Source organism: Gopherus evgoodei, chromosome 6 (assembly GCF_007399415.2).
Source record: "Gopherus evgoodei ecotype Sinaloan lineage chromosome 6, rGopEvg1_v1.p, whole genome shotgun sequence".
NCBI lineage: Eukaryota > Metazoa > Chordata > Testudines > Testudinidae > Gopherus > Gopherus evgoodei.
The window spans coordinates 118,606,926-118,625,312 of record NC_044327.1 but is presented as its reverse complement, the minus strand read 5'-3'; the positions used below and the strand labels follow the sequence as shown (position 1 = coordinate 118,625,312).

Here is an 18,387-nt window from a genome sequence, read left to right as displayed (position 1 = left end):
GCAATAAAATGAGATGAGTTCATATATATATGTATACATATATATATCAGCCCAATCCTAGAATCCTTACATGAATAATTCTTATGTGAGGTGTGCTTTTGAAGTCAATAATATTATCTGGTAAATAGGGACTACTTGTGTGAATAAAGTGTGCAAGATCGGACCCAATATTGATAAATCACACTATGCAATGTGATGGGTTGCTCAATTTGGCAGAATTACCCGCAGATCAGAAATTTCAACTCTGTTGAATTCTGTTCTATATTCAGATGTTGCTCTCTGAACATAGCATTCTTGCCACACAACATATGTTACCTAACTGTAAGTGATTACAAGACTACCAAAAAAAGCACCATGTTTTTATTATGAACACCTGCTATCCATCACTAGGTAATTCTATTTTTGACATCAGACAGAAGCAGAGAAACCCTACAATGTTGGAAAGTCTCCCCTCCACCAACTCTTACAACTGAATTATGTTTTTATATATGATAGGGTCTATTTGTCCTTATGTAATACCACAAGTTTACAGAAAGCCAAATCCTACTGACCTTATTATGTGAATAAGCCTACTTACTTCAGTAGAACTACTTGCATAAGTAAGGCAATCAGGTTTTCATACTTGATCTTCATGCTTTGGTGGTGGGGGCAGAGGAGTAAGTAGAGGCATGTTAGCCAGCCATCCCCATATAAAGTTCAGTGATCAACATTAAAATTGCTATTTGTGAGTAATTATGTTACCTCAGAATTTTCTGTGTTCCCTATGCTGTATAAGTCTGTATTGTTAATTAGACAAAAGGTTACATTAATTGTGACCACTGGACTCACATTTCCAGAGAAGGTGGCTGCCATGGACCAGAGCCACTGTGGAGGCACACTGGCTTGTTTGTGGGTAGTCCCTGATAATTGCATGGAGCTCAGAGGATCAGCAGGGTTTCTGGACAGGCAATTCCTCCTTCCTCCCCAGTGACAGAACAATTAGGGAGGAACTCCAGGCGAGCACCTTCATGGAGATATCCCTCTTTGAAACCCTTCTGATTTTACTGTAGGTGGGGGCATGCCAACCCTTAAATGCTAGCAATTTCTCTTTTGAGAAAAATATTTACTTGGCTCCAACAGATAGATGGAATGAATTAATTTTTCACTAGGCTTTTTTAGATCTCAAGGAATTTCTACTTGCAGAACATAATAATGTAATTAGTAATAAATTTGTCATTACTTAGACCAAGCAAAATGTTTATTACTTTAAGTGAGTGTCATGGAAAACATTACTCTCTCATTTCTCAAACATGTTGGGAAAGTGTCTTATCCCTCCAGAAAGAACTATGATGGAAACTTCCTGTTTAATTGAACTGGGATGAAGCCAACAGGGTTCTATAGAAATATAACAGAGTTCTATAGGAATTGTATGGACTAAGATTTTTTCAAAAGTGGATCCCTAAAAGTAGAAGCCTATATGCAGGCACCTAAATAAGCAGCCTGATTCTTAAAGATTATGACTATCTAGCAGATCTAACTGATCTCAGTGGAAGCTTGGGTATGTTTAGCACTTTTGAAAATCAGACCATTTATTCATGTGTGTAAATGTGGATTTAGGAGACTAACTTTAAGCCTGTTTTTCAAAATTGTGGCCATAGAATTTAAGGGCCAAATGTCATGGTCATTTAAGTCAATGGGAGTCTTTTTGTTGACACACATGCACCCCTATGGGCATTGGATCAAGCCCTAATTGAAGATCTTTTCTATAGGTATTTTAGCATCCAATAGAATTATATAGAAGTGTTATAATTAGCTATTAACATCTATAAGCTAGTACATACAAACCTGTAGAAAGGTTAACGTATTTTATTCAACTCTATAGTATTTTACCATAAGTGAACTAATAAATAACTTAAAAGGCCACAATCTTCTTTATCAGGTCATACATTCAACATACCCCAAAGCTGAAATTTACTCCTTTTTACTTGAGTCCATTGAGTTTGCTCTCTCTGCTTTAAGCTGGCCCATTTCATAGATATTTTATAGTAGATCACACCATTTCATCATCACTTTATGATACAGTGGTTCAGATTCTTAATACTAAATCTGAAGACATGAGAGTAGCTTCACAATCTTTCCTTTCTACACTCCATTGTGGCTGCCGTCATTTCTCCTTGCAAATCATGGACATAGACATTTAAGCGATTTGACTTAGTCCCCTTTCAGGTTAAATAGAAAATGCTTGATGGAGTGTTGAGCTTATTGCTTTATGGATCTGACATAAATTCTACAAATGGCCAGGGAAGGAGTGTGGTTTTTTTTAAATTCCTGACAAGTGGAAATTCCTTTTAACTGTTGAAATGATCCGCTGCACTTTAAATGAACCTGGATTAGCAGATCATTTGTCTTTTGTAGCTGTAAGTGTGCTGTTAGCAGGGTAGAAAATGTGACCTCTTAAGCAGAGCCTTTTATACTGTATCTCAGTTTTATAACTTTAGCCCCTGTATTTTTTGCAGTTGTAAAAGTGCTGTATTCTATTGCCACTTTACTTTTTTTTGCATAATATGTACAAACAGAAGTAAAAATTCCCATCTTTTCAATCTTCCATGGATCAATATGCCAGTGGATATGACAGAACTAAAAAGTACATCATTGTACAGCAAAATTGAGTTTGATTTTTTTTTCTTCCTTACACACTGGAAGGTGTGATCTAAACTGGATAAGATCTGGAAGTTGTAGGGGAAGGTTGCACAGAATGTGGACTTGTTTATGTTCTCTGGCTCATCAGGAAATCATGTATTCTTGGCATAACTTTTTGTTTGTTTGTTTTTTGCAAGAAGTAGTCTAGCATGCATGCCTATGTGTATATATATATATTAAGTAATCAATTATGGCAGCACATTAGTACAAGTCCCTACCAGTGCCTTCTTGTAGCCTCCCACTAAGTGCCTTCATTAGAGGTTACCACAGCAAGCATACCTGCCTAAGGAAATCAGCTCGATCTGATGGTTGCTGTGTCTGCCACTTCTTCCTCTGTATGAAGATTTCAAAGAAAGAACCAGAAAAACAAGAGAGAAAACTGAAAAAAAAATACAAAAATCACACCCACAGAAATGAGAGGTAAAATCAGTATGAAACAATGAATTGAATATAACTTAATTCATCCTGTGCCATAGTAATCTCGCACATACATAAAGACCTCTTTATGTATAAAATCTCAACCTCAGCGATGTTTCAATATGTTTCTTTCACAGACTCCACACCTTCCAGGCCTGGGCACAATCCTTTCCCCTGGTACAGCTCTTGTTCCAGCTCAGGTGGTAGCTAGGGGATTTCTCATGATGGCTGCCCCCTTTTCTCTGTTCCACCCACTTATATATCTTTTGCATAAGCAGGAACCCTTTGTCCCTCTGAGTTCCCACCCACCCCTTCTCAATGGAAAAGCACTAGGTTAAAGATGGATTCCAGTTCAGGTGACATAATCACATGTCACTGTAAGACTTCATTACCCACTTGCCAGCACACTCGTATACAGGAAGACTCACAAGTAAAACAAAGCCATCTACAGACAATTGTCCTGGTTAATGGGAGCCATCAAGATTCCAAACCACCATTAATGGCCCACACTTTGCATAATTACAATAGGCCCTCAGAGTTATCTTTTATATTTCTAGTTTCAGATACAAGAGTGATACATTTATACAAACAGGATGACCACACTCAGTAGATTGTAAGCTTTGTAATGATAACTTACAAGAGACCTTTTGCATGAAGCATATTCAAGTTACATTATATTCATACTCATCAGCATACTTACATAAAATCATATGGAGTGCAACATCACACATGGTCACTACCTCGTTCCTCTGCTGTACCATCAATTCCACGGACCCAATGTAATTCATTTAATGCCTCCTACCATGATAAACACCTAAAAGGGAAAACAAATACAGGCTGAGATTACCTTAAATAAGATCTGCTTTTCACAGTGCCACAAAGTAGTTGAACAATATCATACAGGTTTCAGAGTGGTAGCCATGTTAGTCTGTATCAGCAAAAAGAATGAGGAGTACTTGTGGCACCTTAGAGACTAACAAATTTATTTGAACACAAGCTTTTGTGGGCTAAAACCATTCCATTACACTTCTGTGTGTTTAGAATCATAGCTGCTTAGTATAGCAACAAACAAACAAAAGGCTGCTATTGTTTTGCTTCTGTTGGCACTGCAGAACCAACAAAGCTATGAGAGGGGAGGTTCGATTCTCCAGGGGCATGGACTATCGTTTTGTTCTGGGTTTGTACCACACCGAGGGCAAGGGATTCCTGGTCCAGCACTAGGCCTCCTTCGCGCTACTGCAATATGAATGATAATAATAATAATAATTAATAGCTGTTAACTCCTAATTGTGTTCCAAGTGCAAAGGCAACTCTTTAATTATAAGCAAAGTATAATTGATCAGGAAGTAACTAGGAGAGACTATAAATCTAACGCCCTGTGGAGCAGAACTGTACTTAAAAAAAAAGCAGATAGGTATAATCTAGTGATGGAACGGGACATTTATTCACATTAATCCAACTGACACTAATTAATTAACTGTACAGATAAATCTGTGTGCTCTTTTAGACATTTACCTCTCAGAGTCAATATTTCCCATTGCTAATGGAAAATGTAAATAAAAGCATATTGTTGTTTTATATAGTTCTAACTCCCACCAATTCAACTATTAGTTTCTTTGCATAAAAACTATGAGAACATTTCTGGTTCTTCTAGTTCCAGTTCTTCATCTTTTAATGCTGGCTGGAAATGAGAGTTTTAGATTCTTCTCTTGATAAATTATCTAGAATACAAAGTAACAGATGTCTTCAGAATGCAGCAAACACTGGTAGGGCAGGAGATATATTAGAATCTTTCTTTGGGAAACTAATGGCATATTCATAACCTTTTGGTGTTGGAATCCTAAATTAAATCACATTAGCATCAGATGAAAAAATCACAACTTTTGCAGTCAAAGACTGTTGTCATTTCTGTTCCACATCTCTCCTCCCGCCCCCCACCCCCACATCCATATACCCTGCCCTCCCTTCCCCAAAAAAACCCTTTCAAACTTTTCGGCTCCCATATCATTTTATGAAATCAGGCTTCCTCTATTCAACTCGGATACTTTGGTGATGAAGGATCACAGGGGTTTAATCATGCATGTTAATGAGATGTCTGGCCACAGTCCAGCAAAACACTTTAAGACCATGCTTAATTTTAACTACTGAATAGCACTATTGACTATACTGGGATTAGTTAAGGTTTTAAATTTTACCATGTGCTTACGTGCTTTGCAGGATCAAGCCCCTATAGAAGTAAATTGATTAATTATACATTTTGCCTAATATGAGGCAGCAGTTTGTTTGTTTGTTTTTTTTAAATGGTTTTCTGAAGAATCACTACATCGTCTCTAAACAACTCTCTTTTGAAAATGTTGAGTGTTTTTCCAAAAGATCCAATACAAATCCATAAAAAGACTGCATGGATGGCTTATTTACCACCTGGTTAAAGATTGTGATCAGGGTCCGGGGGGCACACTGAGATTGCTTAATCAGAGCAAACTGCAAAGAATGGGGTGGTAGGTGAGCCCCAAAACTGATGGTTATTTCTAATCATTAGATTCACCAATCCAGCAACCAAACAGGTTCTACAATACCTTGCTGGTTACTCAGAAGCCAAAAACACAGCTCCCTTAAAGCAGCTCAGCCTTAGGCCTACAGCCCAGACACTCAAGTCAAATATGATGAGGATTATGGAAAATCTTCTTCATCGCATCTAAAATTCTACCAGTCTCAAATGACCTGACACATTACCCACCAGGTCAATGGATATTTCAGATCTTACCCAAATACATGCTTACAGCCAATTCTTATTAACTGAACTAAAATGTATTAAAAAAGAAAAGGAGACAGAGTATCGGTTAAAAGATCATTACATATACAGTTATGAGTAAAGTTGTTAGGTCACTTTCACAGTAGAGATGGTGAGCTTTTGAGTTGCAAAAAGTTCTTTTCAGAATCAGTTCATCAGGTTATAGTCCAAAATAGGCAAACCATGTCTAGTATCCGGGTGATCCAGACTGGAGCTAGAGACCTCAGTCTTGAGGAGACTTAAATTTCCCTGACGAAGCTTAAGCAGATCTCCGATACAGGATCAGGGCCCTAGAAAATGTTTATAGACCTCTGGTGGGCTATGATAATCTCTTGACAGCAAATATTCATTGGGTGAAGAATAGTGGCTTTGAAGTAAAATGTTCTATTTCCTATGTATACAAGGTAATTAGTTGCATTCATCAGCATAAGGTACTTATCCATTAAGCAATTCCTAAACAGTTTACTACAGATTTCAAAGAGAAACATAGACAGTGATATTATTACACCCAATTTCCATGTTAATGTTAATATCCCCTTTTGATCTCTGAATCAATAACATAAGAAAGGCCCTACTGGGTCAGATTAAAGGTCCATCTTGCCCAGTATCCTGTCTTCCAACAGAGGCCAATGCCAGGTGCTCCAGAGGGAATGAATAAAACAGGTAATACTCAAGTGATCCACTTCAGCAAACTCTGGTTCCAAGATCCTAGTCAGTGACTTCCACCAGTTCAGCAGTTTGACTTGCTTTAATGCTTGGCAGCAAAGCTGTACTGGTTAATATTATTTTTTGTATTTAATTAAAATTATTTAAATATATTATAATAAATGTAGGCCTTCAATTTCAAACTTAATTTACAATAGGTTTATTTTTAAAAATTGAACCTCTACTTAATTTAAAAATAACGTTTTAAAAAACAATCTGATTTTGATTTAAAAAAAAAAAGAATCATTGATTTTTATCCACCCTGCTCCATGGCATTTGCATCCTCCAGTAGCCTGCAGTCACTTCTCATGGCCACTCCCCATCCACCCTTTGCTGAGCTCTGCCCTAGAGATTCGATCTCTTTTGAGCTTTCTCTGTAAACTGATCCGTCTGTCCCCTGGCCATTGCTGCTGCTTTGTCCTGGAGCAGCCCCCTCACCCCCCACAACTGGGGGGAGGCCAGGCAGTGGCACTGAGGCCCCCTTCACCAAGGATTTGCAGTTACATCTGGGCTCCAGAGGAGTTCTGCTGGCAGGAGAAGTCTCCCTGGGAAACACACTGAATCTGTACACCTTCTGATTCCACCCTCCTCACTTCAGGGTCTGCACTGGCCTTCTCTGGGCCACAGGCTACACAGCCCAGGCTCCAGCAATGACTCCACTGGTGATTCTGGCCCATTCCCCCTCTCTACCTCTTCTCCCCTCCTTCACCATCATAGTCAGCCCCAGAGGCCCCTGTCCTGGCAGCCACTGGCCATAATGCCATGTGCCGAGGCTGAAGAGTGTAACACCTTTATCCAGCTGAGGAGGGATCAGAGACTTTGAGTCTGGTTCCTTCTAGAGCCAGCTCCCTGCTATTCACAGTACAGAGTGCAGGTCGCCAGAGCAGACACATGGGCAAAGGTACCCCCACCACGCTAAAGCACTTTGTGGGGACACACTGCGAGGTTGTTGGAGAGGTGGTGGGCTCCCACTGGGCTGGCAGGATGCTTCCTTAATGGCTCTGCGAGACCTTCTGGGGTGTGGGGTGCTACACCAAGAATGATAGATATAAGCACAGGGAGCAACCCTAGGGCTGCTTGCTGAGTTGAATATAGTTGAGTTGAAGATAAAGGATAGTAACAGACAGGAACCATCTGGTTATGTTGTTAAGCTCTAACAAGATATAGGTAAACACAGACCAATACAATCACTACCTTCCTCCAACTCTTCTAAGAATACAAGTCTACATTTCAAAGCTCTAGTCAGTCTAATATGGCTTGGCTCAGGGCATGGCTACACTGGAAACTTCAAAGCGCTGTTGCAGGAACGCTCCCATGGCAGCGCTTTGAAGTGTGAGTGCGGTCACGTGCGAGTGCTGGGAGAGAGCTCCTGATAATCCATCTCCACAAGAGGATTAGCTCCGAGCACTGGGAACGCGGCTCCCAGCACTCGGACCCTGTTTACACAAGTGCATTTCACACCCCTGAGGCAGCAAGTTAGAGCGCTGTAAAATGTAAGTGTAGACAAGCCCTCAGTGTCACACAGGTGGAAGAGCAAACCTTTTTGGGGTATATGAATAAGCAGTTGAGATTGTGTTCATATCACTGACCAGCGACTACCAGCAACATCCATTTTATACTGACAGCTCACTGATCTCATTGCATATTTCCCGAGGAGAGATGAAAAGCCTTTTTCCTCTTTGAGAAGTAAAAGACAAAGAGGATCAATGTGATGTTGTAAAGTAAAACCCTAACAGTCACCGGATTTTTCATGGAATTCTGACATACGCATTAACTTCATATAATGGAATTGTAAGAAAACATCATAATGCCCAACTGAAGTTTGTAAATGTCTTCATGTTCTGAAAGTTTATAGCTGCAATTTTGAAGGAGAGGCCCTGAAAGGACAGAAGAAACATCTTGTATGTTTCAAGGCTTTGACTTTCTTCTTCTAGGTGTTAACATTCTCTGTGATTGTTTTCATCTTCAAGTGTCCTTTCTATACCCACCATTTGTTACACCTGTCATGAAGACTTATTACATACAAAAAAAAGGCTTGTCAACTTCCTTCACAAGTCTTCCCAATGGGCAATTCCATGAAATAGTTGGTACTGTACATTTGAAATTCACAAAATGACCTCTTCCTTTTTATCTTTTCTGGTTTCATTTTTGAATTTCTTTCCCCATAATATCAAAGTTAAACAAATGAAACTTAGGCTCTTTGTAAAAGCGTCTTCCCTATAGAATAAGTCAAGCTGCTGTTCATTATTATCTGGGAAAGTCATTTTTAAAAGCTCCATTTTTACTGACGATGTAAATATCTTTATTTCTTTCATTTTTTTTTACTTATAGTGTAAAAAAGTCTAGTCTTCAAATATTTGTCATATAGTTTAACATTCCGTTCCCTTGAGAGGCACCATCTCACTTAATGGAGACATTCTGCCATGTAGTACAAGCAAGCTCAGAACTGCATTTAAACAGTTAGAACATACATTTTAGTACAGTTAGTATCAAATAACCTGTTAGTTGTCTTTGATCCTTTTGTGATTTCCTGTTGTAGTTGTTTGGAACTGAAAGGGAGGAAGAAAAGACCTCTTCACATTGCGATATACATAACCCCAGAAAACCCTCCACAAATATTTAGTTCATAACAATAAAACCCTCGCATTTCTTTATTACTAACTAAAAAAATAAAGATTCAAGTTTGGTCTGTCACCTTCTTTATAGTCAGAAGCATCTGAGACATAGGAAGAAAGTGTTAAATGAAATGCTTAAATATCTTTCAGTGTGTCTGTAGTACCTTACGTAGACATTTATGGTCCATTCCTACAGAGTGTCTCACAGTTCTGTTAATGCTGCAAGGAAATGGCTCCAGTTCTTACAAAATTAAAGACTTAATTCAGCCCCACGGTATATAATATCTATTATAGATTAAATATATTTATATTCTATATTGAAATTATTTATGCTTAAAGTTAAGCAGGTGTTTAAATGTTTTGCAAAATTGGGAGCCTGTATAGGAAATAAGGCCCTGATCCTACAAAAGTTTATGCATGTGCTTAACTTTGCTACTATTAGTTGTCCCTTGGAAACCAAATACATGTATAAATGTTTGCAGGACTGGGGACTAACTTAAATTCTACGGAGTCTGTTGGGAACTGTTTCCTTTTTACAGGCAAACTCTCTAATCACTGCTGCTATGTGTTGATCCTTCCTGCAATGGTAACAGGCTAGTTAATTAGTTAACAGCTTGACTTTTACCTGAGCTCACTTGGTCTCTTTCTTGTGGTCTTTTAAGGCCTACCTAATTAGCTTTTAAATCCCTGGAGAGTGTGTAAACATTCAGTCAACTTCTGCCTTTTGAGCCTAGCAATTTCTGACTTTAAAATGATTCCCAATTTGCAAATTCCCACTTTATGGTGAAACTGGGAAAATACAATATGTGAGTAATAGATAAAATTGTTAACCTCATCAGACATAGTATTTCCTCTCATTCTCAGTATTGTTCAATGAAACCTTAAAAGAACGTCTAAGAACTCTCTGTGTAAAAGAGGGGGAAATACCACTCTTTAAATAACTGCACCTTTGTGAATGAAAGAGTTATTTTCAAAAAAAGAGATTGACGCTAAAAGTACTAGTTATACAAGTGACATGTTAGAATCCTGGGGGTTGAGTGGGGAGGAATTGGCTACATGACTTACTGAGGGTAAGCCCTAAACATTCCATGATCTGTACTAGCTGGAATGGAGAATGGGGTGGGGAATTCATTCAGAATTAAAGTTGGCTACATGTTATTGTCCTCCAATACTCTTTATGGAGTCAGAGGATTCAATACCAGTAAGTTAAAAACTGGAACCAATAAGGTATACCCATACAATACCTCTTAGAGCAAAATTCTCTTTTCATATCCTCTCTGATGCCTTGCTCAGATATCTCCTATATCTGATAGATATCTCCTATAATCAGTTTTCAATTGATGTTTATGGCTGCACACTTGTAGGAAGAACAGAATATAAGAAAGGGATGTAGGAATTGCCATATTGAATCACACCCGAGTGGTTCATCTAGTCAGGGACCCTTTTTCAGTGGTTAGAACCAGATGCTTCAGAAGAAAGTGCAAGAAATCCTATAGTGGACAATTATGGAATTATCTTTCCATTGAAGATATTGCTTCCTACACGCAGGCAGCTGGTGGCTGGCTTTCATGTTTAAACATTAAGGTTTATATCTCTTATATTCTGGACCTGATTCAAAGCTCATAAAGTCAATAGACTCTCATTGTCTTGGATCAGCCTCCATGCCCCTAATTTTCAGATGTGTTGAGACATTCCCATCCTTCAGATGATGTCAATAGAAGCTTCAGGTATTGAGCACTTTTGTACTGAAACTTAGGAGTGTTCTTATAATCCAGGCGACTTCCCATGCCAGTGAATTCTATATTGATTATGAATTCTGTAAAAATATATCTCCTATAATCAGTTTTCAATGTGATGTGTCCAAATTTCATTGGATGTTCCCCTTTCTTGCCTTATGAGAGAAGGTAAGTGTAAGTGGACCATTGACTCCCTGCTCACCATGCCTGATTTACGTACCTCTAACATGTCACCCTTTTATTCATGTCCTCTCTGAACTAAACAAGACTAATATATTTTGTGGCTGTCTCTGGAACCATTCTATTACTTCTAGACCCTTTTGGAGATAGACTGACCAGTACTGAACATATCCAGTGAAATTCTGGCCCCTCGGAAGTCAGTTTGAGTTTTGCTATTAACCTCAATATCCATACAGTACATAATATACTACTGTTACAAACAGTTACTTGGTGTCCATATCACAGCATCTAGGCCACCACCCATGCAAACACATATATTTACAGTTATCTTCATTTAATGATGTTACAGAACACTTGTTTGCCCACCGATGTGCAGTGCTGTTGATATATAATGCAGAGTGACGTAATGTGCTCAATAAGGCCTTTTGAAATAAAACACTAGCTGGAATTCTCACCTATCAGCCATATGCTGTATAACTAATGAGCAAATGAAGTGTTTAATTAATAACCCTTCTGCGAAATAAAACTTTAAAATGGTAAATTCATGCTGTGGCTACTTAGAACTACACCTGAGGAGCACTGTCATTTTTCTCTTCATGAGCCAGCGGTTCCTATTTTTCTTCTAAGGGTCCTGCTGGGTTTGGAAGCATTAGAAACTAAATGGTTGTTAATTTAATTAGTAATTCATTTGCATACATTAGCTTACTTAGCTCATCAGCCTTCTGTGTCCAGTGTATTTATTGAAAGGTCGACTTGGTCTTTTCAATATTCTTTGTTTCTTACTTGTATGTACAACTAATCAAATTACATACAGTGGGTGTTTTGATTATCATCTGTAAACATTTAGTGGGGAACTTTAAATGTAGGTTTACTTAAGTAACATTTTCTGGTTGTCATTTTCGTTACAAGCTTTAGAAATTGCCTGTTGTTTTTGTGAGCTGAAGGGGAAACAAAATGCTAATTGTCATTTTGGCTTTTCATTAACAATATCCAGGAGGGAACATCTGTCTTTGTGCAGAAAAGCAGCTCTTTAAGGTCAATTACTATAATGAGTTACATATGAGTAACAGGATTTTTACCAGGGGATTTACAGGTACAAATATGCATTGCAACAGGAATATTATAGCAGAATATTTCTGCAGTTCACATAAACTCGTTCTCCTCCATGTAAAATGTCTACTTTCTCCCCAAATCCATGAAGATCAAGCAAGTCACAGGATGAAGTCATTTGCTGAAAGAAACATTATACAGTACATCTGTGTTAACCAGGGAACAAGCATGGTTCGAGTCTGACTTGCAATTGTTTAGTTTTATTCTTCATTATGTTACAGTGGTAGCCAAAGGTTCCAGTCAAATTGTACTGCAATAGGAACCTGAATAAATATATATTTTATTGGGCCCTTTAGGTGCTAATATAAATAAAAATAAATCCTACAGTTACAGAGGTCACAGTTGCACTCTTTTTCTTCACAGGTTAATGCAGATGTCCTCTTAGTGCTTTAAAAACGTATAAGTATGGTCCCTGCCCATACCTGCTTACAGTTTATTGTATTCTTGATCTGTATTACCATAGCACCTAGAATCCCCAGTCTTAGACCAGAATCCCATTGTGCTGAGCGCTGTACAAACACAAAACAAAAAACAGTCCCTGTCCCTGGAAGCTTCCGAGCTAAGTATAACATAAGACACAACAGATGGATACAGGCAGATGGGGAGTATGAGTGAACAATAAGACAATATCGGTCCGCATGATAGTCTATGATCTCTGCACACCAGCATCTAAACTGTGTTTTTACTTTTTTTAATCTTTAATATTTTAAAATATTAAATGCTTAATTTGCGCATTAGTTATATAATCTGTGACTGCCGGATGCACATTCCAGGTAGTGTCTTATTTCAGAAGGCATTACTGAACACTTTACATTACTCTGCTCTCAATTTGAGCCGCACTGCACATCAGCATTCAAACAATTGAAGTAAGCTCTAAACCTATGTGGATGCATGGTTCAAGGCCCAGATGCTATGGTCACAAACACCAAGCAAGTGCTTGTGACAACAATACATTATATATTGTATAGACAATATATTGGGAGAGCAGGCTTGCATTATTTTATTCTGTACCACATCAGAGTAATCAAGGACATATGTTCCCATTCAAGTTGTTCCTGCGTTCCAGTGAGCACTGGTTGGAAGAAGAGGAAGGAGGAGGAGGACCTAACACTTATATAGTGCTTTTTATCTCTAGATGTCAAAGCACTTTACAAAGGGAGGGCAGTATCATTATTTCCATTTTACAGATGGCAAAACTGAGGCACAGGGAGGGAAATGCCCTGCCCAAGTCACCCAGCAAACCAGTGGCAGGGCTAGGAATTGAACCAGGGTCTCTTGAGCCCTTTAAAAGCCTATAGGAACCATGGCAGCTAGGTATAAATAAAACAATGCTGACTGAATTCAGAGCTTGCAAAAGGCACTGCCTGGATAGTACTGAAGATTGAAATCCTGTTTTATCCACAATAGATACAGCAAAGGACCCTTCACTGTGTCTCAACTGGGACCCAGGGGAACCACTTTTGTGATTGCAATCAGTCGTTGGTCTCTCCAGTGAGACCTCCAACAAGAGTGGTAACTAAATTGTGGGGTTTGTGATATGGAGGCCCAAGTCCTTATTCACCAAAACATTTCAGCATGTACTTTCAGAATGTGTGTATGCCACATTGAAGTCACTGGTCATATGTTTAAAGTTCGCTATGTGCGGAAGGGCTTTGCTCAGTTGGTGCCCAGCCTTTCACAACTGGGCTGAAACTACTCTACTGTTTCATATATAGTAGACCACTGAACATTGATCACTACAAACATTGGCAAAATTCCCACCTGTGACCCATAGGTGAAAGGCCCCCAGTATTGTGGGCTTGGGTCATGCAGGCTTCACAGCCAGTTCTGGTCCCGCTGCATCATACAGACAGATAAATACAGAACGCATTTTGAAACTACTGTACAAACAAAAGGGTATTAATAATTTATAGAGCCAGATCCTCAGCTGGTGTAAGTGGACATAATTCCATTTAAATCAATATGGATATGCCCATGTACGTCCTCTGACTCATCATGTTTTTCTTGGTGTAAATAGAATGTAAGAGTTCGGTTTTGGATGAATTCTCATTTTATCTTCGGATCTTTGTTTTCTTCCTCTGCATGCCTTGCACCATGTACTGATTTCTTATCATATCAAATGGATTCTGATGCCACAGCCAGGTCCAGAAATTGCTTGGTCAAACACAAATTTTAAAGAATGCATCCACGAATGCAAACAAGAGTGTATGCATTCACTTCCATATCAGCAGAAATCCTTTAATAGGGGAGGGGGAAAAAAAGCCTCTTCCCCTTTGAAAATTACTTTTATCTGAGGAACTGAAAGCTAAACACATTTTCTTGCTTAAAATTTTTACTTGAATTTGTGACATTTAAGAGATTGTATCTGTTGGAGATAGCTGTGTTGTCTAGTCTTTCTTTTAAGTACTGGGAAGTTTGGAGCGCCAGTTATTGAATAACTTTTTTAGCTATTAAACTGGAGCTGGCAAAGGGTTTTTATCTTTTTAGTGATCTCTTTTAGTCAGTATTGACTTTCTTTTTTTGTTGTTTCAGTTAAACTTGTATTATCAAAGAGACTGACACTTGGGGAGTGTACATACATGGGTCTCTTTTCTTTTTAGTCTTTGTCTTATAATTCTTTATTGGAAGTTAATGTATTTATAACTAATGTGCTGGGGGGGTCTCTAATGAGGGGGGAATTTCATTCTCTCTTTCCTTTTTTGTGTTTCCTCTGCTGCGGGTCCTTTAGCTCTGTTATACACATTTTAAACTAATTAAAAATGTGAAAAAAATTCTTTGAAATGCAGGAAAATTAATCTGCAGCTTTTGTCCCCAGACTACTCACCAGAACTGTAAAAATACTAAAAACTGTCATGACTGCAATAATTTATTGGGAGGAGGGGAGTACTTTCTCTTCTCCAGCGGCAGCAACTGCCTTTCCTACCATAGTACAGTTATTCCTCTTGGTAGCACCACTGATGGCCCCAGAGAATTATTTTTCATGATCTATTAATGATCTACAATGACTGAGCTCATTAGATTGGAACCTATTTGGGGAAGAAGAAGAGCAATGAATGATTAAAGTTAAACCCTATAATTTAGAAAGGACAGTCTGGATTTAAATAGTGGCTGGATAATTTGTATGACCAAAACTGATATTTGCTTGTTAAGATGGGATAATCAGTTTTCATGCTTCATGGCATCAGATATTTCCCACCAGAGTCAGGACATCAGAAGATGGTATTATTGGTGTATTATTTGGCCAGGAGGGATGTTCATGTTCCTCTGAAGCACCACACATAGGCCACTATTAGAGGTAGGATATCAGACTGGATGGCACGATAATCCAATCTGGTAAGGTAAACCCAGATCCTCAGAAGTATTTAGGCACCTTACTCCCAATGATTTAGTCTATAGATGGAGGAGGGAGAGAAAACTGATGTAATAATAGACATAGAAAATATTATATAATGCCATCTTGCACCTTCTCCTAGCATTTTTGATACAACGATCTTATAGCACTTTACAAACATTCATTAATTAAGCCAAAAATGACTCCGATACTGCAGAGATGGTGGTGGTTTTATGACCATATCTAGATATAATTCACCTATGTGAGGTAGGTAATTATCATTATACCCATTTTACACATGGGTAAACAAAAGCACGGAAATCTTAAAAGCCTTGCTCCTAGTAAAATTATGGGAGATAAGGAGGGGAGGCTGGAGAGCCAGGCTCATTCATTCAGATATATTTTTTGGGCTCAATTCCCAGGATGACAAATGAGCTGAATAAAAAAATGTCTTACACAATGTAGAAAATGTAGCATTGTCCCTAATGGGATCATCTGTGTTGGCAGTGATCTCCTGATAACTGATAGCAGCCATGCTTTGAGAGAGTCCACAACCCTAGCAAGCAATGTACTCTGCCAAACAAATTTCAGTCTGGAGAGTGCTGATAACCTGGGCATATCAACCTAAAATGTACCATAGGGAACCAACATGCTTTGCTGTGGTTGAGTGTCCATAGAGGCAAGGCGGAAGAGAGTCAGATTAAGGGATATTCAAGAGAAGGGATGAAGTAGATGCAATGGATTGAGTTGGCTTTACACAACTGGTAGTGTGGGACTTTTACTAGTGACTTCAGTGGGAGCAGAGTTAGGCCAATACTGAGCACTTTTGAAAATCTCACCTCTAATAGTATAAGTCTTTGATATGTGCCCATTTCCTTAATTAATACTACACATTTTGTTTCATTTTCAAACCTTTCCAGTGTCTTTAAAATCAGAATCATATACTCTTTGCAGTAGCCAGCCATTATGTCACCAGCAATAGCTTCCACATAGCCATGAGCATTAGAAGCTATTGTATTTTGAGAGGACACATTGAACAGGACAGTGGTTTTATTACCTGTTGTTTTAAAAGATAAAACATGGGAGAGGACCTTCATTTTCCACCAGAAAAACCACCGGGGACCTCATCACGACTCATTAGAGGAGTGGCAAGTGTAGCAACCATTACTTCTCCCACCACCCACAAGTACTGAAGTGTTAGTACTGGGCAGATTTTAAGTCCTATTTTGGGAGATGAGCCCATCATGGTCTGGCCTAGTGGCAAAAATGGCTTCCATCTGAGTTACAAAGACATCCCAAAATACTTGACAATCTGGATGTGGCAGCAAGAGGATTCAGAGCTTGCTCACAGTGAAATCTAATTGACAGAGTTTCAACAAGTGTTCCAGTCGGCACTGGCTTCCCTTTAGGAAGAAGCAATGTAAGAACATTTGGAAAAGATAATCTGTATTTAGGATTGAAAATATAAAACCAATTATAACCAGTTAAATTAAGTGCATTTTGCACAGAAGGCTTAAACCTCATTTTCCCCTATATGTATTATTCATACATTATTATTGTCATTTGTTTCCTCTTTCAGGGCCTAATCTTCCCAAGGCTCAGGTTAAAACAGCATCACTTGGATTAGCTGGAAAAGCACGATCCCCTCTGCTTCCAGTCTCGGTGCCAACAGCCCCAGAAGTGTCAGAAGAGGGCCACAAACAGACAGAGGATCCAGCTAACGTAAGAACAATCTTTAAAAAAAAAAAAAAAGTGTCTCATCGCAAACCATATTAACTTTAAGTGCAGGGTCATAGCTGTAAATCATATTCTGTCCAATCACTTTAGTTGAACAGCTTCATCTCTGCCTACTTGATGTATTAGGTTATACCAGTGAGTAGCAGTTAAGGAACAACAGGTTTCATCCAAAGCCTGCTAGCGTGAGTAAGATTCTTTCTGTTGACTTCAGTGCCTTTGGATCTGGGCCTGTGTCTGATACAGATAGACAGATAACCTGTGTTGTGTGCATATATAATTCATATTGTTATTTACATGATCTCTTTTGTACCGGCTGAGAGATCAAAACAATTCTAGTTGTCAAGCACGGGATCCAGAAGGAGAACGGGACTGATGGAAGAGAGAATGAATGAGAAAACTGATGTCAGAAAAAATAAGTTAAGGAATAAAAGATTATAAAGCAATACCAGACAATGGAGAGAAAAAAAATAATGTGCAAGGGATAGATAAGATGAAAAAGGATCAGAGGGAAAAGATGTCTGAAAAAATAATCAGAAAATGTAGAGCAATCCCATTAACTCCTATTAAGAGTCTTAGACACAGCACTTTACAAAAAGTAGAGAAAGAGCAAAAGAAACTAAATAAAAAAGAGGAAAAAAATTAAGGAGACAGACTGTTATGTACAATATTTTCATTTCCTTGTGTGTGCGAGTGGCTTACTATGCATCGCGAGACAGGTTCATCTGGCATCTTGTTACCTAATCCTCTTATGTTTGAAACCTTGGGGAAGGGAAAAAGCAAGAAATCTGTTTTTGACATGCACAGAGAGATTTTTGGTCTGCTGCCCATATAAATATAGGACAGTTAAATTATGTTCCCTTTTATTGTTAGGAGTATCATAAACAATGTGCTATTGTGTTGTTCTGAGAGAATTCTTCTCCCACTATGTTAGAGTAAAGGCTGTCAAAGTGTGGAGCCATCTCCAAAAAATAGGTTTTTATTACTTGACCCTTTCCTAACCCAGTAGCTTTTTTTAGTGGTGCTTGTGCTACCAGTGGCTCTTTGTAATGATGATAATGCTTTGCACTCACTCCTATAAATGCATAT

At 38.6% G+C, this 18,387-nt stretch overlaps 1 protein-coding gene across 1 annotated transcript in view; it reads left to right on the top strand.

Moving 5' to 3' along the window:
* The window catches only part of DCC (DCC netrin 1 receptor), a 939,470-nt gene that overhangs the window by 918,698 nt on the left and 2,385 nt on the right, over positions 1-18,387 (top strand). The window contains 1 exon segment of the mRNA XM_030567485.1: positions 17,144-17,286. Coding sequence (XP_030423345.1) covers positions 17,144-17,286 — 143 coding nt within the window.